General features: G+C 44.2%; 4 protein-coding genes across 4 annotated transcripts in view; 1 reads left to right on the top strand and 3 right to left on the bottom strand.

Annotated features, from left to right (window-relative positions):
• The window catches only part of LOC108106973, a 30,101-nt gene extending 26,979 nt beyond the window's left edge, over nt 1–3,122 (top strand). Inside the window, 7 exon segments of the mRNA XM_017214290.2 lie at nt 42–71; nt 74–416; nt 481–606; nt 738–833; nt 1,183–2,570; nt 2,876–2,986; nt 3,051–3,122. Of these exon segments, the coding sequence (XP_017069779.2) occupies nt 42–71; nt 74–416; nt 481–606; nt 738–833; nt 1,183–2,570; nt 2,876–2,986; nt 3,051–3,082 (2,126 nt within the window). The 3' untranslated portion in view covers nt 3,083–3,122.
• Nucleotides 3,123–3,237: 115 nt separating this feature from the next.
• Nucleotides 3,238–4,410, bottom strand: LOC108106974. The gene has a single exon (XM_017214294.2). It carries the CDS (start codon nt 4,379–4,381, stop codon nt 3,743–3,745), a length of 639 nt encoding a protein of 212 aa, XP_017069783.2. The 5' UTR covers nt 4,382–4,410; the 3' UTR covers nt 3,238–3,742.
• A 491-nt stretch (nt 4,411–4,901) lies between these two features.
• LOC108107062 lies at nt 4,902–6,785 on the bottom strand. The gene is given in 3 exon segments (XM_017214428.2): nt 4,902–5,475; nt 5,477–6,557; nt 6,628–6,785. Coding segments are annotated over 2 exon segments (1,488 nt in total). The 5' UTR covers nt 6,549–6,557; nt 6,628–6,785; the 3' UTR covers nt 4,902–5,059.
• Nucleotides 6,786–6,865: 80 nt separating this feature from the next.
• On the bottom strand, nt 6,866–23,417 carry LOC108107061 (cartilage oligomeric matrix protein). Its single transcript, XM_017214425.2, is given in 13 exon segments — nt 6,866–7,050; nt 7,119–7,252; nt 7,313–8,037; nt 8,039–8,797; nt 9,003–9,325; nt 11,310–11,431; nt 18,218–18,335; nt 18,493–18,687; nt 21,139–21,276; nt 21,369–21,498; nt 21,560–21,875; nt 21,936–22,002; nt 23,282–23,417. Coding segments are annotated over 13 exon segments (3,183 nt in total). The 5' UTR covers nt 23,367–23,417; the 3' UTR covers nt 6,866–6,979.
• Nucleotides 23,418–24,211: the final 794 nt, after the last annotated feature.

The raw sequence follows: 24,211 nt of genomic DNA, 5'->3' as shown, positions 1-24,211 counted from the left end.
CCCATTGAAGATTTATTAATTTCTGTATTTTTATTTTGCAGCCGAATTCTGCCCACCATTAGCTGATCCTGTTGGGGATCGCAAGTGTGCAAGGACTGGGGAGCAGGTGGTCAGTTCAAGGTTTGCGAGATTGCCTGTAATACCGGCCTGCGATTCTCCGAGCAGGTTCCAGAGTTCTACACCTGCGGAGCCGAAGGCTTCTGGCGTCCCACACGCGAACCGTCAACGCCTTTGGTCTACCCATCCTGCTCACCTTCGAAGCCAGCCCAACGAGTGTTCCGCATCAAGATGCTGTTCCCCTCGGATGTCCTGTGCAACAAGGCTGGTCAGGCGGTGCTCCGCCAAAAGGTTACCAACTCAGTGAACGGCCTGAACAGGGACTGGAACTTCTGTTCTTACGCCATCGAAGGAACCAGGTTGGTTTTTGCCTAACAATCTTTGGCATTCCATTTCTCACCCATAATGTTCTCCGAATCCTAGGGAATGCAAGGATATCCAGATTGATGTGAAATGCGATCACTACCGCGCTGCCCAGAACAACCGCGTTCGTCGCCAGGCCAAGGATGGCGGAGTCTATGTGATGGAGGCCGAACTGCCAGTGGTCAAGTAAGTAGTTGCATAATTCACCCAAGAGTCCCACACCGCGCGCCGGTCTAGCATGTCCTGATCCGCCGTTTATCCATGTACACTGTGTATATGTTATATGTGTTTTGTGTGTTCGTTAACCAAATTTGCAGCGAGGATGATGACGATCTGACTTTGACGGGTCGCCAGGGACGCCAACAAACTGGCGGCGATACATACACCCTGGAGATAGCCTTCCCGGCTGTAAAGTATGTCTAGCACTCCTTTGTTGGTTCACCTTTCGAATAACCAAATCCGACAAACTGCACCCGATCTGCCCAGCATCAATCTGCACCCAGTACTACCAACAACCGTCTCAGTCTAATCCAACAACCATCCAACCAAACCAAACAACTTAACCTAATGCTTGTCTAACCTCATATTACATGTCTTTGCGTGCTAACTCAAACTTAAAGCTTACTTCTTAGTGTCCAGACTAGTGTTGGGTATCAAATGATACTCAACCTGCAATACTTTATCTGGACATTAACCTTCGTTAAACACTTTGACTGTGCCATTTTTCCATAACTAATTCACCTTGTTTTTATCCCTATACAGTGATCCAGTGGTGCACACTTCGACGGGTGAAAGATCCAGTGTTAAACAGTTGCTGGAGAAGCTGATCCTTGAGGACGACCAGTTTGCAGTGCAGGAGATCCTGCCCAACACAGTCCCTGACCCAGCCTCTTTGGAACTTGGCTCGGAATACGCTTGCCCCGTGGGCCAGGTGGTGATGATTCCCGACTGTGTACCTTGTGCCATTGGAACCTTCTACGACAGTGCCAACAAGACGTGCATAGCCTGTTCCCGCGGAACTTACCAGTCAGAAGCTGGCCAGCTGCAGTGTAGTAAGTGCCCGGTAATTGCCGGAAGACCAGGAGTGACCGCAGGACCTGGTGCCCGTTCGGCGGCAGACTGCAAAGAGCGCTGCCCTGCCGGCAAGTACTTCGATGCTGAAACTGGACTGTGCCGCTCCTGCGGCCATGGTTTCTATCAACCCAATGAAGGATCCTTCGGCTGCGAGCTGTGTGGTTTGGGACAGACAACGCGCTCCACAGAGGCCACTTCACGCAAAGAATGTCGCGATGAGTGCAGTTCTGGCCAGCAATTAGGAGCCGATGGACGCTGTGAACCTTGCCCACGTGGAACCTACCGTCTGCAAGGCGTTCAGCCGTCTTGTGCCGCTTGTCCTCTGGGCCGGACCACGCCCAAGGTGGGCGCCAGTTCTGTGGAGGAATGCACCCTGCCAGTCTGCTCAGCGGGAACGTACCTGAATGCGACGTTGAACATGTGCATTGAGTGCCGCAAGGGCTTCTACCAGTCGGAGTCGCAGCAGACCACTTGTCTGCAGTGCCCGCCCAATCACAGCACAAAGATCACTGGAGCCACCTCGAAGAGCGAGTGCACCAATCCATGCGAGCACATTGCCGAAGGCAAGCCACACTGTGATGTGAATGCCTACTGCATCATGGTGCCGGAGACGTCGGACTTCAAGTGTGAGTGCAAGCCAGGATTCAATGGAACCGGAATGGCTTGCACGGATGTGTGCGATGGCTTCTGCGAGAACTCTGGGGCCTGTGTCAAGGATCTGAAGGGTACGCCCTCTTGCCGCTGTGTTGGCTCCTTTACGGGACCACACTGCGCGGAACGCTCAGAGTTCGCTTACATCGCCGGTGGCATTGCCGGAGCAGTGATCTTTATCATAATCATCGTTCTGCTCATCTGGATGATCTGCGTCCGATCGACGAAGCGTAGGGATCCCAAGAAGATGCTGACGCCAGCAATCGACCAAACCGGATCGCAGGTTAACTTCTATTACGGCGCCCACACTCCCTACGCTGAGTCCATCGCTCCCTCGCATCACAGCACCTATGCGCACTACTACGACGACGAGGAGGATGGCTGGGAGATGCCCAACTTCTACAACGAAACGTACATGAAGGATGGTGAGTAATGCTTAGACTAAGTAGGTTGTTAAGTTTAGTTAAAAGATCATTTAGTAGTAAACTAAAACTTGAAACGAAAGGAACTACCTTAAAATGTAAAGACAAAAACAACCAAAAATCTAAAACTGATAAGAAAACGAAAGGGAAGATGTCTGATAACAAGATCTAAATACAATACAATGCGTGCAGATGAAGACTTAGACCTATAAAATAATACAAAATATATTATTCAACATATTTTTAGTTCTATTTAGCCTTAACCTATATTCTTATTCTTAACATCGGTTTTCTTTAACCTTTATTAGGTCTGCATGGCGGCAAGATGAGTACATTGGCCAGGTCCAATGCCTCGCTGTATGGAACTAAAGAAGACTTATACGACCGACTGAAACGTCACGCCTACACGGGCAAAAAGGGTAAGATCCACACAGATATCCTTGTACCTAATCCTTATTAATATTTAAAATATTTTTCTTGCAGAAAAGAGTGATAGTGATAGCGAAGTGCAGTAAAACAACGAGTCGCGAATTAGAAGAGATAAATTACGGATAACAAAGCTGCTTTAATGTAAAATGTGGTCATAAATAACGAAATGGGAATCAGCAGCAAATCACTGTCAGAACAGTGATCGAACACTGCCCCCACAAATACTCACTGGAGAGCCTTGCATTGAATCAACGTAATAGCTGCGACACCGCTTTCGATCCATCTACAGTCCCAATCTCGGATATCACGTGACTTAATGCAAGGCTCCAAGAGCTGCTTGAAAATGCGAGTCGAGAAGAGAAAGCTTAAATTAGTAATTCCCATATGTGCTCTTTAGGTATGCAAACTACATGAAATTAAGTCGAACTTATGAAATATTGTTTTAATCTTAAGTATTATTTACCTAAACAAGAAACACGAAAATACCATGCTCGACACGGTACCAAATTGCAATACATATATACTTATATATAAACATAGATTTTTCCAACCATATACATAGATTGTCCAAGCTTGTTGAACAAATTCGCGAGTGCTGTAAAAAGCAAATCAAATATAGTCGTTATTTTGTAATTTAATAAAAACAATTTAATTATTATGTATGACAATTAATTTTATAAATTTTCTTGTATAAAATAAAAGAAAAAAACGAATCTAATTAAATACGAGACACCAGATTTTGTAATTTATTGGTCCGAGGGCTCGACGATGCGGTTGAATTGGCTTAAGAAGGTTCTTCCACGTCGCTGTTTACGCGCCAAATCTTTGTGTTTTTGAAGGATGTTCACGATATTTGGTAACTTCTTTTTGGTGAGCCTTGGATTTTTGGTCAAGTACTTCAGGGACTCATCCACCCGCAGTGTGATCTTCGTTTGGTTGGCAAAGATGCAATCGTGCAGTATGTGGAAGTGGTCGGTTGCATGACCGGCAAAGGCAAGGATCAATAAGGACAAGGGAATGGTTACACTGCCCACGCAATAACTTTCGTACTTCACATAGTTGAACTCCGACATAAGCCCCGTCCCGATCAGTAGTATCCGGGTCAGCGGAATACATATGTGCTCGATCTCCTTCCAAACGACATGGACGGCAATCTCCAACAGAATGAATGTCACGGCAAGCTCATAAATCCGCTTAAGGACTACCGGCATGATATTGAGTTGCCTTGGAATGAAGCAATTGTCCCATATTATATCCATCGCAGCCAGAGACACTATCACAGTAGGTAACTTTAGCTCAGAAAGATTCGAACCTTTTGAAGATAGCGCCATATAGTGCATCACGTGGAACAAGCCAGCGACGAAAACACATCCCAAGGAAGTCATTTCCAGATCTTCTACACTTATAATTTATGATCAAAAAATAAATCTGTTTAATCTGTAATTTTCAATGTCAATGCTAGAATTTCAAATGTTACTATACTCGGTTTTTTTTCAGTTCAGTCAAGATATCGCCTGTTTGGTTTTATTCACAAGTACAACTTTTTAACTTACCGTATATAACGTAGAAAGCTCTTGAAATGCAGAGGAATCTACTAGTAACATAAAATGTAATATCGCCTAATAAATTTTTTTAATTTGAAATAACATAATGAGACTTTAAAATGGAAGACTCAATGTTCATAAAAAAAACAGTTTATTTAAACCACTTAAATTAAAGATAGAAATCTACGAAAATTCATTTCCGTTACGCATCAGTCGATTATCGTCTATCGATAATTATTTGCCCAACACTGTTTAATGTACCCACCACGCCACCTATTGGTCATTTCGAAAAAGGGTTAAGTAGTCGGCGCTTTAATTCCAATGCATTTATATAACTTATAAAACTGAAAATCACAGCTTGCTTCGAAGGCATTTTTATTTGTAAAATAGATTGTTTTTTGGCAACTCGGTGCCTATGTGTCAGGTGATTTTGAAGGGTTTTGTACTATGTGTACATATCTACCGGGGTCAAATCTGCTCGTTTACATATATTCTAATTTCCATTTTTGAATTCGTGGTTTATTCCTTGCGCGACAGGTAGATCAAACCGAAAGCCAAGGTGCAGAATAGTATTGGATAGCTGAGCTTCAGGATTTTGCGACTGATGAAACGCTGCAAGAAATTTATTGGCTTGCCAGTCTGCTTTTTGGCCAGACCATTTTCCTGGTCATCTCCAGGTTCTTCATCAGTTTCCGTTTCCTCCTTCATCTCATTTTCATTTGCACACTCGCTTTCGATCAGGATCTGCTCCGAAACAATGACGTTTTCTACCGCTGCGGCCTGCATAAGCTGACGCAGCAGCTGTACATTATGCTCCGGATCGAATAGTTCTTCCAACGGAACCATGAGGCGTTCGCTCTCCAATGATCCATCCAGCGAGGGTTTCGGCGGCCACTCCCGTCTCCAAAATGATGGATAGGCTTTCATCCGCCGGGCCTTGAAACTTCTGGACCAATATTTCTGGCTTTCTCTCCATGAGAAAACTATCATCTTTAGTTTCGCAACCCCCACTTTTAGCCATTTCGAGTTCGTCTATTGATGATTCGGGTACAGATTTCTGGATAACAATGGACATCGACTCCTCTAAAGCTATTACAGATTCGGGTACAGTTTCCTGCAGTTCCTGCATGGGTACGAACTCTTCTGAAGACCCTGGGAGATCGATTTTGGTGTTCTCTTCGGCTGACTCTTCGGCCAATTGCTCAAAAAGTTCAGATCCAACTGATTCCTCTACCTCTACATATTCCTCTACCTCAGAGGATTCATGTACCTCTGGAGATTCATTTTTATTCACAGAATCTTGAATATGTAAACTGTCCACTGTCAGTTCTTCATTGGTTGGTCCTTGCTCAGGATCATCGAACACTTCAATCTGCTGAGTTTCGTTTGCAGAAAAGGTTTCTGTGTCCAAAACAGAATATTCGAGGCCAATCTCTATGGCTTCATTTTGGTCTTGCCCTTCTGAGTGGTCCTCACATTCATTAACCTCAGATTGTAGCTCCGGGCTATCTAGGCCATCTAAGGCCACCTCAGCCTCCATTTCGGCAACCACACGTTGCAGTTCCTTAAGGGTCTGCTCCTCAGCCCGTCGAAGTTCCATTTCGCTATCGGTAACCGAAATCCTATCGAGAATAGTTTGGCTGGGTCTGGCTAGAACTGGCGTCTCCAGCTCTGTCATCGAACTATCCAAATGTATGCCAGAATCGTCAGCCACATGAAGATTTTCCGAAGAGGTGTGATCTTTGTGCTGGTGAATTACCGTGCTGTACAGGCGGCTGCTCCCACTGGGGCCGAAATAAATGGGGGCCGGAATCTTGGTCATCTTCGTTACCGAACTGCGCGAAGGCCGCAGCTCAGTCTCCGATGATGTAGTTGGTTCAAAATCGATGTCGACGTCAGATTTTAAATTTATAGGCCGACTTTCTTCAGAATTTTTCACATTTTTATTATTCTCAGTCTTCTTCAACTCCTCCTGGGAGGGAGTTGCTTGCATATCACAGTTGGCCATCGTTGCTATCTGGACGCTCAAATGAATTTAACTCAATTTGGAACAACACTCCGGTAGGTTGATTTCTGCTCGTACTTACCCTTAACAAATTTTAGCAAGACTGACTGAATTTTACCCGGTTAACTAGTTTCACTGATGTGTGTTCAATATTTTCGTTAAGTAATTCCCTTATTTGGCGGATCAAAATGTTCCCTAGCGTAAGTGTTTCGCCTAACTGAGACAGGTCAGTTAAATAAATTTGACATTCGACGCCATCTGCTTTTTCCAGAGTCATGGCCAACTTTATTCCTGGCCTAGTTCGTGTTGGAAAATGCGTCTTAAATGGCCAACTGAGTTGGCAACTCCTTTATTAACTAAGTGGTAGCATTAATATTTAATTTGGTTAGAATTGATGGCAAGGAAAGGATTTAAACACTGAGGACAAGTTCAGTTCAGTCCTGCAACTCCACCTTCGTCTTAAGATAGTCGGACAGATCATTGTAGATCAGGGGTTTCACGCGGCCTGTTTCGGGTTAAACAGAAAAAATAAGATCGGTTAACTTGGAGAATCTCCTGTTCGGATACACTTACTATTGCACTTGTACTGCAGGTTGGACCATATAATCATCCTCTGCGAGAAGCAGAACACGCCCAACCGTCCGCCCTTCAGCGTGGAGTCGTAGATATTGCCCGAGTCGAAGATCTGGCGGTTGCCCTCGTACATTCTGTAGAAAGAAGATTGAAGACATGGGAACTCTTTTATGGCAGTCAGTGCCATCACTCACTGCAGACGGATGAGGCCAATGGCAGGTCGATGCACCAAAGACCAGCGGTAGGACGTCCTTTCCTTCCAGGCAATGTTTTTCGGATCCTTCCACAGCAACCTGGCTTCCCCGTCGGTGTTTCCCTCGTGCCACAAACTGTTCCTCATCATTGGCCCAGGACCCTCGGTACTGTTAACCAGCTTGATCTGGACGCCCGGTGCCGCGGAGGCAGTGAAGGGCGATGGCTCCCAGTAGGTTTGTGTGCCCTTCTTCCACTGGACCACGTAGTACTTGTAGCTGCTCTGATAGCTAAACACAAAGCCAGCGTAATCGTCATCTGTGTCATCGTTGATATAAAAGGTTCCATCGAAGTCCACGCCTCCGAAAGCATCTTTGCCCACCGCTATACCAGGATCCGAGTTGAGGGTCTGGACTATCTCGGTGCCGTTGGCATGTACAATCCAATTAGGATCTGCTTGGGATATACCTTTGGGATCCAATGGAATGGTTCGAAGGGTTCGGAAGTCCGTATGATGGATTACGGAGTTATTTGGGCAGTTGTCGATGGCATTCGGTACCCCATCAACATCTTCGTCATCCTCGCAGCAGTCGCCCTTGCCATTGCGATTGAAATCCTCCTGTTTTGGGTTGTTGGCCAGCGGGCAGTTGTCCTTGTAGTTGGGTATGCCGTCGCCATCCATGTCGTCATCGCACTCGTCTCCCGTTCCATCCTCGTCAGTGTCCAGCTTGGTCAGAGTTGCTAACCATTGGGCAGTTATCTAGGGAATTTGGGACTCCATCGTCATCACCATCTATGTCCCTGTGGCAGGCATCGCCCACAAAATCCATGTCACGGTCTTTTTGGTCGGGATTCGGGAGATTAGGGCAATTGTCGCAGCCATCGCCTACACCATCGTTGTCTACGTCTGACTGACTAGGATTCGGGAGCTGCGGGCAGTTGTCCAGCTCATTTGGTATGGAGTCGTTATCGATATCCCCGTCGCACACGTCCCCAAGACCGTCCCCGTCCGTGTCTAGCTGCCTGGGATTGTACTTGAGGACACAATTGTCGCATACATCGCCCACCTTGTCTCCGTCCGAATCCACCTGTTCGGTGTTGTAGGCCAGTCGGCAGTTATCTTGGTCGTTCTGCACATTGTCGCCATCAGCGTCATCGTCGCACCCATCGCCATGTCCATCCAGATCGGCATCCTCCTGCCCCGAATTGGGCAGCATGGGACAGTTGTCTCGCTGGCAGTGCAACTCTGGGCATCCAATCGCCTGATCCGGCCACCCATCAATATCGGAGTCCCTTCCGCAAAGCAATCCGTTGCCCGCCCATCCGACATTACAATGGCACTTGTAACGTAAGTTATTCATCCGCAGGCATGCGGCATTGCGATCACATATGGTTCCATCGGGACACACGGACACCGACAATGTGTCGAGACAGCTATAGGTGCCGTTGGTCACATATCCTTCCTGGCACTGGCATCTGTAGGAGCCCTAAGGAAGACAAAAAACTCAGAAATAACTCCAGGAGAAGATTATCATGAGAATATCAAATAAGCTTTTCGATAAAAGCTCCTACCGATAACAGTTTAGTTATCGGCTATACATATGTATATCTATCAGAAACTATCTAACTACCATTCATAAGATATCAGCTTCTATCGAACCTTAGGTTGACCAACTGATGGATTTGACTTACAATCTCGTTAATGCAGGTGGAGTGTTTTGGGCACCGGAAGAACCCAGTGCGACACTCATCGATATCCAGACATATTTGCTTTCGATAATCCACGGAGTAATAGTCGGAGTAGTAGCCATGAGCGTGGGTTCCATCGAAGCCGACTGGACAGGGGCTGCATTGGAAACCCGGATCAAGATTGGTGCAGATCGTTAGATCATCGCAAGGATTGTAGACTTGGCACTCGTTCACATCCCGGCAGCTGGTGCCGTTTACCTCGTGACCCAATGGACATGAGATGCAGTGGAAATAGGGCGGGTAGCCAACCTGCAGGCATTGGGCACCTTATTCGTTGAAAAACAATCGCAAAAATAATGTGAGATATAGGGATTTAGGTATAAGGTGAATGTGAGATATCATACGTCTTTAAGAGAAAGCTGAAAAATATCTATCCACTTAAGATCACAAACTATTTCCAATTGTTATAAAGATTTAATAAGGGGTTTGGAAACCTTTCTGATCGGACCACTATTAAAATGAGTTTCTATAGTAAATCAAAAAGCATTTTAAGAAGAAATGTTACTCAAACAAACAGTAATACATATTCGAATTTGCGAATTCCTAACACATTTTTTGTACTTCCCAACCAGCTTCTATATGAAATCATAATCCGATGTGACATTAAGATAACCAACACTAAAACTCACCGTTGATCTTTGAAGGCATGACCAGAAAATGATAGTGTATAAACATGATGCGATACAAAGGCATGTGGGATTTGGGTGATGATTTCGAAAGGGCAAATAAAAAATATGTGGCCAATGATGGAGTTTATTTATTAAATACCAAAGAATTACAGCATACATTTTTTTTTTTTATTAATATTATTCATAGTTTATTACAATAGTTGGGAGATTTCAGGCGGGGAAAGCAAATTTTGTTACACGTTTATAGACTCCACTTTCTGGACATTTAATTGGGACATACATATATAAATCTATTCTAGTTTAAAATTTTTCAAAAATATCATCTCATATTTATATTCATTCGTTGGTAGTGCGTTCTGCTTTTTAAATGGATTGCTAATACTATGAATTCCGCTGTTTGCCAATCGTAGAGCTTACAACTTATGACTATTTAATATAGTAGTAATTCAATATGTGCACTTTCTACGTTCTGTATTTGTAATTTAGGTGTGTATCATAATCATATCTTAGCCGAAACGTTGCAATTGTATCTCCCTCTGCGGATTAGTTCGTTACCACCGAGTATTTGCGGGCCGTGTACTGGCTCTGCCTCTGATAGTGTTGCACATTATGCGAGGGCACTAGAATGTTGCCTAATACAAATGAGAATTGTTTATTAGTAAGTGGTTAAGTAATTGGTGTTGTGTCCCATTCGACTTTCCTAATTAAGTCCACCTACTGGCAACAGCGATTGCCGTGTACTTTGTACTTTTGCCGCCAATCAATTAGACAACTTGTCTTATAAGGCCCCAACATTCCAGCACGCCCAAAAGTCATCGCTGATGACCCTGCCTCTGGATCGCCACCAACCAAGCTCAACTCAGCCCTGATTAGCCTTTTTGTTTCACACATTCGCGGGAAGACTAAAATTACCCCTGGTACTGTATAATTTTCGAGGGTTTTTTATTCAATCAAAAGGTTCGGCGAGTCCTCAGAGCCCGAATTAAGCCGAAGTGAGCATTAATAAATCAAACAATCGTGTGAACTGAGTGCGCTACACGGAAACGGATAGGGCATACGGATTGCGATAAAAAGGGATACGACGGGATTTGTCCATGTAGAAAGAGCAGCATAATTTGACTTTTAATTTTAAAATTTAGGGATTTCGAAAAAATATATTAACTTTTATAGCTCCAAAATAAATCAATCAGCTGACAAATAACTTAACCCTAAAAATTCACAATTAAAATGTTATGTTATCATTTAAATATTTGTTAATACAAGCTGGTTAATATTCAATTAATCGAAATTTCAATCAACAAACCACAAAACATCCTAATTTATGTCCTCCCAAATATCCCAAAGTTTCTTGTTTACTAGTCCCGAAACTTGTAATGAAATTAAAATGTTCAACAACTCCAGCATTTCCGTCTTTCCCTGTCGTTTAAGAACTTCAATATGTCTTCTCTGGTCCCATGTTTACCAATCAACCCACTCGCAACTGAGCTGATGGCACGACAAACGCAAATTAGCCATAAAATCAACAAAATCCCCGAAAAGACAAAACTCCATTTAGGGAGGGGTAAACAGAGGGTTAGCCCATAGAGGTCCATTCCAATTGAGAGGCTCCGCTCCGACTTACCTGAGGGGCAGGGTGTGTCCAGGCAAGGATTACGTAGCGAACATGTGCGTCCATCACCTTCATAGCCAGCTGGACAGGAGTCACACTGGGCTCCATTCACGGTATCGTGACACTGAACGCCTCTGCAAAGGGAGACACAGATTGTTGTTAATGCGATCGAGCAGCAGTAGGGGGAGGAGGATTCGAATGGGTTGGGATGGGACAAGATGGGATGTGTGTGTGTGTGTGTGTGTGTTTGTGTTATCCATTCTGGTCATATTGTTTATTATTATTAATACAGACAGCCAGGAACAAACAGCAACAAAAGACTGTTAATGTTGGACACAGTCGAGCATACAAAGGCATATTTATTAATGGTGTTTAGTAAAAAAAACGGCTACACACAAAAGCCACTGAGCTGAGGAAAGAGAAAAGGAAAGAAAAGGTTGCCCCGCAGAGGATTTGAGGGTCACAAAAGCACCGACAAAGCGCAGTTCGACAAGCGACAAGACATGTGCCAGGGGCTCCTCCAACTCCTCCGCCTCCTCTGGTGGATTTTCGGATGGTTTACCCGCAGGAAGACAACGGATTCCGAAAAGAAAACAAATTACAATTACAAGAAAATCTTATTAAAAGCCAGCAAAACACAAATAAATAAAGGAAGGGGGCATCCCGAATGTGTGTAGGCAGCGCGGATGGCCAATGGCCGATGGCCAAAACACAAAAAACATTCAAACTGCATTGCATGCATGTAAATTTCACCGACCGTTTTCCTTATTTATGCTCCAGAGTGTGGGATTGCTTATGGCTCTGCAAAATATTTACATATCATGACATGGTCATTAGTTCGCTTCGGTTCGGGGTTACAGTTACACGCTGTATTGGCCCATCGGCCAGTGTTCCGTCTTCATCTGCATAGTCCATCTATTTCCATCTGGAAGTCTGGGTTTTCCACTTTGTCAGGACATAACTCATGGCAGTCCAATTTTCTAGGAAAATCACCCATCAGCTAGAACTACCGTGCCCAACTGACCCAGAAGCCATAGTTTCAAATTTTTTATGGCTAAGCACACAGTGCGTTTTCGCCTGCCGGAAGTCTCAGTCTGAGTTGGTTATAGACTTTGACTTGGCCCTGGCTTCTTAACTTGCTTTTGCCCCGAGGAGCAAACAATAATAATGATGAAGCAAAGATAAAGGGTTTGCAGCCACTGACTTCGTCTTAAATACCCTTAAAAGAATCTTGTAATGAAGAACATTTCAGAGTATCTAAAGAAAACTCCCTCATAAGTTTAACATTATTTCCAAACTAATGAGAAAATCTTTGCATAAAATTATCTTTTGACATTCCTTTAACAAACACAATCCCATAATCACCAATCTCGTTTTAGACAGAGTATTAAAACAACATTCGGTTGGCTAGAAGATATCCGAGTCGCAGAAAACTTGAAGTATTGCTTTTGTTATTTCTCAGCGCTGTCAGCTGATGAGATCCATCAGCTTGGGGCCCTCGAGTTTGGCATATCCATGGTGGGCAACAACACACTTGTCCCGATCCCGGGAGTGTGCGTCAATTTGGGGTTTCTTGTGTGGAAGCATTTCGGGGTTTGCCTCTAACTGGCTAGGCGCAATTAGCAAAAAGTGTTAAGTACTTAAGTGGCAAGCGGTCCAAGTCAAGTCCCTCATCCAAGCTGGATGGATGCTGCGTGGGGGTTTTCACTTTCCGGCTACGAGGTGTGTTCAAAAAGTAAGGTGACTTTTCAAATTTCTCGGGCAACATATTTTCGATTATCGATTTTTTTGTTTTGTTATATTGGTACACTCTTCCCTAACATCTGTACCACGTTTCAATGGAACATCCTCTTTTGTTTGGTTGTGAGAGGCGTAAAGGTACAAGTTGTTTTGCGAGCTCGGCGATTTTTTGCTATCGAAAAATATGGATCAAAGGATTTGCATCAAATTTTGTGTAAAAAATAAAATTAAGTGCTCTGAAACACTTGAAATGTTGACAGTGGCATACGGTGAAACTGTTCTGAGTAAAAAAATGTGTACAAGTGGTACAAACTCTTCCAAGATGGCCGGGAAGATGCCAATGACCAGCCTCGCTCTGGACGCCCAAGCACGTCAACAACTGATGAAAACGTTCAAGCAGTGACGAAAATTGTTTTGGAAAATCGTCGAATCACTATCAGAGAAGTTGCTGAAGATGTCGGTATATCGCTTGGCTCGTGCCATGAAATTTTTCAAACGTTTTGGGTATGAGTCGTGTCAGCGAAGTTTGTTCCGAAATTGCTGAATTTTGAGCAAAAGAACCGTCGCATGAGCATCGCTCAAGAGCTGTTGAATGACGTCAACGACGACCCAGATTTACTCAAAAGGGTCATAACTGGTGACGAATCATGGGTATATGGTTATGATATCGAAACCAAAGCCCAATCGTCCCAATGGAAGAGCCCAGACGAGCCAAGACCGAAAAAAGCAAAAAATCGCCGAGCTCGCAAAACAACTTGTACCTTTACGCCTCTCACAACCAAACAAAAGAGGATGTTCCATTGAAACTTGGTACAGATGTTAGGGAAGAGTGTACCAATATAACAAAACAAAAAAATCGATAATCGAAAATATGTTGCCCGAGAAATTTGAAAAGTCACCTTACTTTTTGAACACACCTCGTACGTTCCCATATGCCTTCGCCCGAATCTCTTTGGCCAAGCTCCCTCTCCTGACCGTCACTTTGCGCTTTTCTGCTTTGTTTCAGTTCATTCGACCATATTGTCTGGGTCCGCTCTGCTCTGCGGCATCGTTTGAGTGCTGGGAAAATATCCAGTCAAGCGCAACGAGGAACGCATTAGCATTTCAGCCGCCTCCATCCACCGACTGGGTTGGACCCACGACGTACCCAGGCCCATAGCCACTTGCCTTGTCTTGACTGCCGTTCTTTCTGGACGTTCTTTTTATTAACCACGCATTCATAATTCATAATTCCAATTTGCTGGCTTCGGCCCCGATCTCCTCCGAGTTCGAGTCCAGTCCAAACACCGGCCCAAGGAGCCTTAGAAGGAATAGAGGGCAGGTCCCAGTGAAGGAGCATGGCCTGAGTAATGTGTGAACATGGCTCTGAAGCATGCAAAGGCTTTTAGCCACATTGCAAATGGGATGGGAAGCACAATAGTTTTGGAGCCAAAAGGGATTATAGTGGTACATGTTCTGAGTATTTGAATATTATAATACTTAGGTTTTGTCAGGGTTTACCAATCACATATTTTAGATATCCCTTTGGCTCTTTTAATGGTCTATTAGCCACTCGCATCGAACGTAAGACCTATTCTTAAGTTCTTCCTTACCGCTCAGCCATTAACCTCGCCCAAATGGCTTCTAATGGTAGCGCATGCCATGCAAATATGCTCTAACAACAAGAGAGCCAAGAAACACTTGGCTGCCACTCGAAGGAGAGCTCCCTTTCTGGCCGAGAAGTGCACCCAAGCAGTGCCACCAACCATCCTCAATCTTCAGTGCCACGTACTCCATCCCCCAATCCTCGAATGTGGCGCACGCTTTGGACAAACTGCAGCTAACCGCCATAAAGCGGCGTTTATTTTGCCACAGGCCACTTATCTGTGAGGTTGACTGGGGCTCCATCTGTGGCTCCATCTCTGACTCCGGCTCCTCTAGCTTTTCAGCTCTTTGGCTCGGGCCTGATCTCGACTTGGCTTGGCTTGGCCCGGCCCGGCCCGGTCTTGTTTTTGTTTTCATTGCTGCGCCTGCGCATTGCCAAGACGAGCGGCGTCATAAAATGTTTATGCGGTGATATGATATTGCAAACTCTGACGTGGGCTGTTTGTACATAACTAACCTATTAGGGCATTAAGTTAACAGTTCGCATTAAAATATATCAGAAGCCTTAAAACTTAAGTTTATAGTAAACATAAACAAGAGTTAATGCAATTGAAGTCAGTAAGTTATAACTTTACTTCTGGGTTAAGGGAAACTTTCTAGTGTCTCTTCCTTTAGGTATTTCAATTTTAAATCGACCCCTGAGTTTAACATCATGAAATTTGACTGTGTATAAACGAAGCCCGACTGGGAAATCGCTGCCAGTCGACTATTAATTTGAATTCAAGCAGTCAAACGCTGCCACAGAGCCGCAGCAGAGTCAACAGCCACGGCAACCGCGCCGCAGTAACAACAAAAACGACGACGACTTGGAATCAATGGATCCACTTTTTCCGATGCGTAGGCGAACTTGATTCACACTGAGATATGCGTTCCACCGAACTTTGATGTTTCGAAGCTGTGAACCAGCTAGCCGCTGCTTCCACTCTTGGCTTTTCCTGCTTTTACCTGTGGCCGTAAACGTTTTGTTGGTGTTCGGTGGTTGTTGGTGGGGCCCCCTTCAGAGGAGGAGGAGGAAAACTGTGGGGAGGAAAACTGAGATTCTGTGGGAAAGTTTTCTCAATCAAATGGAATTCTGTCGCTGGAATTGTCTAACATGCTCGTACACATGTTGCAGCTGCCATCGGCCTAGGAATCACACTCCAAATCTGTATCTCCGATCTCTAGATGGTAATACTATCTCCCAAGGTTCGGTGACTGCAGCTTGATTGCACTGATGATTATTTCGTCAAATGCATAATTTAAATTGAACAACAGAAGTGTGCGCAGTGAAAACTTTCTGGGCGAAGGCGCCCGACTGTCAACGGCCTGGGGCTAAGTTATGATTGGGTTTTCAGGTGGTCAGGTCAGCACCACCTGAGATCGTACCTTGGGAAATGGAAAGTGCTGGGCGAGCACGAAATGAGCACACAGATATTGGTTTAAGACAAAAAGAGTAGCAGGGATAAAAAGTGATCAGGAAGAATGGGTTATAAAAATATCTCCCTGAAATTGCAACTGAAACTGAAAACTCATGGAAACATCTTCAAATCTTTGTAGAGCCTTATTTTGACCTTAAGAACCAAGCCCTTCATGTCCAAATCCATTATACAACCCTAGTCAATAGGACCTATATAATACCGCCATAAAACACACACGATAGCTGCAACAACAAAGGATCAACAGGTGTGCATGTCATTAGCACAAGTTTTACGGCCCTTTAATAGAATCGATAGTCTTTGAAAGAGCCCTAAAGAATGAGAGTCCGAATCAAAGTGAAAATAAACAAAGCGATGACCAAGTTGAGATGACATTTGGTGGGTTCTAAATTAAAATGATTGGGTCCCTGGGCAGCGGGATTGGAGTTTTGGTTGTCGGTTTTGGGCCTACCACACACATTGACCACATTTCATCGATAATGAAAGATGACAGTAACGAGTCGGCGTCGTGACAACATTTAAGGCAATTTTATGCAAATTAAAATACGGTCAGCCAGGGGCGCACCTTGCCCGCAACCAAAGGTAAACTGAAAGTAAACAAACCGAAGCGATCCCTAGACACCTACAACACACACAGTTCTTAGTGGGCCCAGAAAGCCCGGCTCTTACCAATAATTTACTCAAATTTATGGCTTCTATGCGCGTGGCCTGGAGAGGATCGGCGCTTTCTTGGGGTGACTGGTCAGGGGAAAGAATAACAGAAATCACTTTAAGTATCTTGACACAATGAAGTCAGTCAGTCCTCAGAATCGACTCCGGGTTATGCTGAACTGGGTGCGGGTTCTTTATTCTGGCTCACATTTAACTAATTTATGCGGCTGCTTCAAGTGCCATTTGTGGTCCAGACCTCACAGCTTTGGTTTGTGTAGGGCGGCCAAGGGTTTTGTTGCATTTTGTCCAACAATATATTCTTGCCCAGTTCCAGCTCCGTTACATCGCATAACTTGTTATAGTTTTGTTTAACATATTTATGACTGGTTGCAGGTGGGGAATCTGGCCGAAATAATGTTTTTATTAGGGTCCCCGGCAGTGCTGTGGGTCTTTTGCATAATTAGTTGAGTTTGACACAAATTTGGCAGCAACTTGATAACCAGCGCCAGAACAATATTTACCACTTTATTGATTTTCGATTGTGACAAGCTCTTCCGGTTCCAAAATGACAACTTGATATGGGCTGTGGGTGGTTTGTGATGTCTTTTTCAGAGAAAGGTTCCCTTGCCCATCATATCAGCAGGCGATCGAGTTATGAATTTAAGTTCAGGTGACCAAATTTCTATTTCCAATCTAGTGCCTGACCTCATTAACAATCTTAAACAGATCAAAAAGATCATTCGATAGATAAATCCCTTTCTGAAAGGCCGTTTGAATATTTATCTAAGCCCGAAGCTCGATTATGCTGACTTGATAATGCGTAAGAAATGGAAAATCTTACAGTGTAAGAGGGGATTAGGAAGTCTTCGCATTCGAATTGACATATCTACGATCTACAAAGCTTATCAGATGGGTAGAGGTGAGAAAACAGGTTCCACAATCCCTCCTCTCACATGACTCACAGCCATTAAGCCCAATCCACTTAGTCTGTTCTGGGTAACCAGCTTATGTCCATGGACTCCTTACTCTCGTTTATTCGTAGAATTCCCAGAGTAAATAAAGGCCTAAATGTGTCCTCTTCTCAATGGCCATCACGTGCTTATCAATCAGAGATAGAGATATGCATATGGATGGTTCCAAGGAGCTTGGGAGCCTGTCAAGGAGGCGCTGGGTTGTTGTTTGACCAGATCATCAAACCATAAACAACATCAAATTGCCATTAAGCCCAAATGCAAATAATTGCACAGTCAGGACAGGGAGAAGTCTTTGGGATGGCGGCGCTTTTCAAGCCCTTGGAGTCCCAGCATGACAAATACAATTAACATGGATGCGATGGCCACGCCCTTGACGCCATTAAAAACTCCACAAGCCGCGTTAATTTTCATCGCACAAGCGCACGAAGGGCACACGCACAGGGATATAGGAGTATGTAACTATGGTACAAGACACAAGGATGCAGGACAGACTTACGGATAGCACATGTGGTGGGCGCAGGTAACGCCTGGTTTGCAGGTCTTGCCATCGCCAATGAAGCCAAGGGGACAATGGCCACACCTGGGACCGACCGCTGAGTCCAGGCACTCCACTCCTGGAAAATAGTTATACAAGATCAGTAAGTTGTTTAATTTAAAATAACTATATATTGTGATAAAATGTATAAAATCATTATTAAATTAAGGCCAAAAACTTTGCCTTTTATGTTAACTTTTAACCTAATCTCCTCCGTTTTGGCCAATTTCACTTACCAGGATAACAAGGATTGGCGGAACGGCAGTCGGGCTCGATGCGTAGTTGGTTGTCGCTGTTGATGGGGTTCTTGCAGCCGGCACAGTTCTCCAAGAGCATTCGCAGGTAGGCAATCTCCTGGCGCTGGTGGGCGACGTCTTCGCGTAGCAGCTTCACCAATGCCAGTAAATCGCTCATTGAGCGTGCGAGGGCGTCTGTTTGGAACAATACAGAGTTACATACATAGTTACAGAGTTACAGTTGAGATAAGTCGGGTTCAGTCGGGACTTTAAATAAAGCAACAATAATTCACGAACACCCTCCACACCCTAACAAAAGCTGGCGAATGTGTGTGGGAAGCGTTCAAGCGTCTGACAAGATTAAGGTCTAACCGATGCAAAAATCGCACTCATTTCAACGTTCGGAGAGGAGAGTGGGACCCGGACCCTCTGATTGCAACCTAATCCGCTTTGTCGCTCCAATGGATCCAGGATTTCGAACAGCTGCTAATGCGTTCGGCGTTTTAGTGCAGCCTAATGCAATGGAACAACAAAGCCGAGCCACCAACTCCGATTTGGTTGGTCCCTCTCTCTCTCTTGAATCCCTAGAGATGAGTCACTGTGCTGATTAATTGGAGGAAATGGCATAATTCGGGTACTAAATATATGCATACTTTCTGAGTGGGTTGGCTTTGTGCCATAATATTGTTTTTTATTTAATTATTTATGCATATGACTAATGTTGGTGAGATTCTGAGGCAGGAAATGAGAATGACCAATAGGTCGGTCATGGATTATATTAACTTTATCTATCTAAATAGAGAAACCGAAAATTATAAGAAGAGTTTTTGTCTTTTCTAGACTTGAATTTCCTGATATGGCAATATCCTTGCAAATAGCGATATATCGCTTATAGATCTGTCATCTCTAGGCCCCTTAACTTGTACAACAGCATGTAAGACACATGGCAACAACTAAACTAGTTCAACATAGTGCTCGGTTCTCTGGGCACATCTGTCTGACTTTGTCCACCAGGTTTACCAAGCTGAGTGCCTGAATGAGTTTTGTCAACATTGAAAACGCCGCCGCCTCAACGCCCAAACGCATCCGTTCCGACTTGGTACGGAGGCCTCTCGTTCTGGTCCGCTCTTCCATCTCGGGTCCTCCATCTCGGGCCCCAGCAATCTCGATCTCGTTTTGGTTACATTTGGCAACCTTCGCTTCTATCTGGTTCGTCGGCGGCGTGGCCACGTAATTCATTCATTACGATTTGCCGTTGTCGTTGCCTTTGCCTTTGCGATTTATATGCCGCCCCGTGCTCATGTCAACGGCACTCAGAGAATAAAGGCTTTCGTTTGGCAAATGAAGCTAATGCTAATTACTATAAACTGTTTTTAAGTAGTAAATAGGAAAAGAAACAGCTTCTTCTTCTCATAGTTAGATATTTTAAATATAAATTTCACTTTAAAATTCACTAAAAGAACCACAAAAGAAAAATCAACTTGTAAACATGAAATTTTCTTCAATGTACTATTGAGTCCGCATGTCTCTGTGTAGATTGTGTGGGTACAGATCGGAGCTGGCTACCAATTTGGTGTCTTTCCTCCGAGCCAGATAAATAATAATTATGCCGGCTCGACACCAGGCAAAGCTCGAAAAACGAGTGCACAGCTTATGCACGGCTTTGTCATATCTCGGCGTTCATTAGTGTTGTGGCTCTGTGGGCGCCTGGTAAGCCCCGATCCTCGCCAAATATTACCCTTTTCCTATGAAAACTTAGCGGCGACTTATTGGCCAAGGCAGTGACATCGATGAGGGTACTTATGGCTATATTGCAGAGGCATAGATACTGTATGGGTTGTTATTAATTGCTTGCCAGATTTATAAGGCATTAGCGAAGATACTTTACGAGTTGGCGACCTAATGAAGATCACAATGCTCAAGGACAGGCAAATTGGTAATCGAGAGTGGTGTTACAGGGGTATTAACCTTTAAACTGGTTAAATGTTTAAGCCATGCTTATAAGGAAATACTTCCGATTTGTGTTCTTGATACTTGTAGATTTCTAGATCTAAACTATTTGCGTTCTGGTTTGACATCCCACATATTCTTGGCCTTATAGAGAACCCCTTGAAAGTAATCAATCAAAGTTTATGCTTTTATCTTGACAGATAGTTTCCCTCTTCATATTCAAAACAATTAATATAAAATGGAGAAGCCATAGTTGAGATACTATTTACTTATAGAACTACTTACTGATCTGATATAATATTCGAAACGCTGGAATCTGAGAATGCCTTCACTGCTTTTCAAGGCCTCGTTCATTCACTTGCACATGCCATTGAAATCTCAAGCCCCCACTCGGTGCACCAATCCCCTGAATCAGTTCCCCAACCCACACACACACATACCCCATTTCAGGTTGCTCCACAACATTCGCTTAATTGAATTATGTTCCGCGAGTGACATAAACGCCAACTGACAAAAGCCAAATAATTTCATCAAAACTAGCATCTAATCTAGCACCAGCCCAACCCTCGGAGCCGTAGGAAGCCCTCGTTTTGGATGGTGGCCACGCCTTTGGGCCAAGATCCGTTGACTGCCGCGAGACTACCGACTGACAGTTGATAACCGACTAAGGAGCAGATGGGTGGCTGGGCAACCTACCTTCGCAATCGCCGTTCAGAATGGGAATGTCGCCGCGCTCCACGTTAGTCGGTACCTCCTCGTGCCTGTGGTCCACAGCTCCTTCTCGGGCGATCGTTGGCTCATAAAAGCCGCGTACGTCGCGCTTCTTGTTCTTCTCTGCAACGATTGATACACGGAGAAAAAAATACGAGTTTAGATATTATTATAAACTAGAGAAAATAAGGTAAGAACTTTCTGGGATAACTCACCACGCTCAGTGATCTTGTTGCGCAGCATGCGGCGATTGCCCCGCCGGTGCATGCCCTTCTGGCAGTTGGCCCTCTGGAGGGAGTGCTCCATGTCCCCGTCAAAGTGGAGGGGATACTTGCGCTCACGGAACTGTCAAAGAATTTGTTCACTCATTTTCAATCCCACTTGCGACTGAAGTCCATCCACTCACCAACTTGATCACCGGATCGTCCATCTGGGTGTACAACTTGGCCAGGTTCATGTCAATGTCGTGATGCGTGCTCGGCTTGCAGTCCACATGGAGCGTAATGCGATTCTTGGAGAACTGCAGCGCCAGCGATCGGATGGTGCTCGTTTCGTTGATGTTGGGGATCTCGAAGTTCCTGGACTCGGTAATACCATTCGCACTGATGTCCAGGGTTACCCGCTGCTGTTTGCGGTCCAGGAAGAAGGACATCTTGTGCTTCAGCATGGGAAAGTCGATCATGAAGAGGGCTTCTATGGATATATGCAGCTTTCGACGAGGTCTATGTGGCAAGGTGGCAAGGATCAGTAGTCAGTCGGTGGGTTTGCTATGTAATTCTTACCGTATGTGGCGCGTTGATATGACAACATCTCCCTTTCGGATAAACTGTTCCAGTTCAGCAGAGGCAACTGTTTAGGAAAAATATAAGATAAAAATTTTTATTATTTTAATTAGGTGATAGAATTAATAAGGTATAAGGGCTTTAGTATACAAAGTTATTAAATATTTTCTGCATTTACATTTTACTCAAAGTTAAACCCTAAAAATTCCGTGCCTTATCTCGTTCAGTTTTCGGTGATCAATTTTGAAACTGTTAAGAACAACTTCCGTTCTGCCGTTGCCACACATATTGATTACCAAATAAACAACCGAATACAAACAGAGATAAAGCCCAAATCATCATCGGGTCATGTTGGTTAATCTCTTCAGGCAAACCGAGTCTTAGCCACTTGCTCTATTTGCCCACAAACATTGGCAATCGGTTATTTCGCCTGCCAGAGATTACCACACCTCGGACACGGAACATGGAACTATTTGTTTTGGTCACCCAAAGAGATTGCCTCTAATACTGCGGGCCGTGTTAACCCAAATAAATCCATGAGCCGTATTTGCACAATCCCAAAGAAATGAACAACTGCTTGCCCGTGGGGCAAAGGAATCCATCAAGACAACTCTATATAGAATTTCACGCATTTGGTCGGCTATTTGTCATGCTGGCAGCGACCAACTTTTGACAGGCTCATGCCAGGTGACCTTCACGACATGGATATGGAAATGGACATGGACATGAACACCGGGACACATGGGCATAAAAGTCGCGATTTCCACTCGCAAGATGGTCTGGCCAGGGCCCACGGCTCGTGATCGGGCTGTAATATCACCATCTACGGACCCAGGAGGTCACCAACTCAACAACCAGTGACCCGACTGACAGCTGGCGACGTTTGCATTGGGATTTCAGTCCGAGATTTACATAAATCGCCAAGTTGTTAACCAAAAGTATGCCTTTCGGGCGTTTCTCGGCAAACATTGTCGATGGAGCCGTTGCAGTTGGTAAGCTTAGCTATCCATACACTGTACATTTACTATAAATCTATTCCATTTACTATAAATCTATTCACTATAAATCAAATCTTCTATTGTCAATCAAAATCGTGTGAATAACGTCAATTAAAGCTGTTAGATTGGCAACTAAAAGTTTGTTTTATGCAAAGTGTAAAAGAAAAGATCTTTTTATACTAAATGATTTCATTACAGTTTGACTTGATGTTAATACAGTAATACCCCAAGATAACAAACATTAAGGTAAGATGGTCTATCACAGTGTGTTTTCTTTAAGTGCATTCGAAAAAAAGAGTTGGCTGGAATGCAAAGAGCGGAGATGGCGGGGTGGATGTTTGCACCTACCTGGATCGAGTGAGAGTGATGCAACCTCCACAAATGTCAGCGCCAAGGCGGTCAACCCGATTAGCAGCACGCGCGTCCAATTCATCGTGGCAGTTGTTGGTGTTGTCTTCTGTGCTTTTTCGAAGGGTCGGGAGGGCGGTAATACGGGGCGGAGGGGATGCCGGCTCCTCACTCCAAAATCTTTCCGTCCGCTGAAATATAAATAAAAGAAAATGAAACGATAAAGCGGGGAAAATAAGATCTCGGTCCTCAGCCGGTGGTTGTTTATTTACGTTTAAAAATAAAACGCCCAGCGAAAGGCAAGGCATGGAGGGGCATAAAATAAAATCGCATAAAATAATAAATAAAATTCAAATTAAAGTTGTTTAGCTAGAAAAGTATTAGCCATGGCAGACTACAGAAGGAGAGCGATCGATAAATATTTTGCAGCATTTTTGAAATTTTTAACAAGCTGCTGGGCAGCATGTCTCCTCCTTCCTTCAACTCTTGATGCACCCCACTTCTCCGGAAGTACTTGGTCGGGTATCATCACCACCTAGATATAGCTGCTTAAATATATTTGTATAGTTCCCCTCTTAGATCTCTCATCTCTTTGGCCATCTGTGGGCGTCATCATCATAAAGCATTCCGGAGCTTAAGTTTTATATTTCTTGTTGTAATTTTCTCGTGTGCCCATTGTGGATTCTTTGAGCTTCCTGAGATTTATGTTGGATATTTGCAATCATTCTTTCTCGCATGCCTCCTTTAACTTAAATAAATGTTTATTTAATGTTGGTGCTCGGATTTGTATTTTCCCGGCTGTGTTTTCAGGTGCTTTCCCAGCGGAAGTTCCGCGGAAAAGTTGATGGCAACCCAAGAGGTGATGAATTTTGGAAACATTTCTTGGAAGGAAGCTATAATAGCCATTACGTAATCAAATTTATGATTTTA

This window comes from Drosophila eugracilis, unplaced genomic scaffold, assembly GCF_018153835.1.
Source record: "Drosophila eugracilis isolate 14026-0451.02 unplaced genomic scaffold, ASM1815383v1 contig_764, whole genome shotgun sequence".
Lineage (NCBI taxonomy): Eukaryota > Metazoa > Arthropoda > Insecta > Diptera > Drosophilidae > Drosophila > Drosophila eugracilis.
Note: the sequence above shows the minus strand (reverse complement) of the source record. Positions and strands in the feature narration are given on the sequence as shown.

Excerpts from the sequence above, each read along its gene's own strand:
- LOC108106974 (XM_017214294.2), bottom strand. The coding sequence starts at position 4,381 with ATGACTTCCTTGGGATGTGTTTTCGTCGCTGGCTTGTTCCACGTGATG.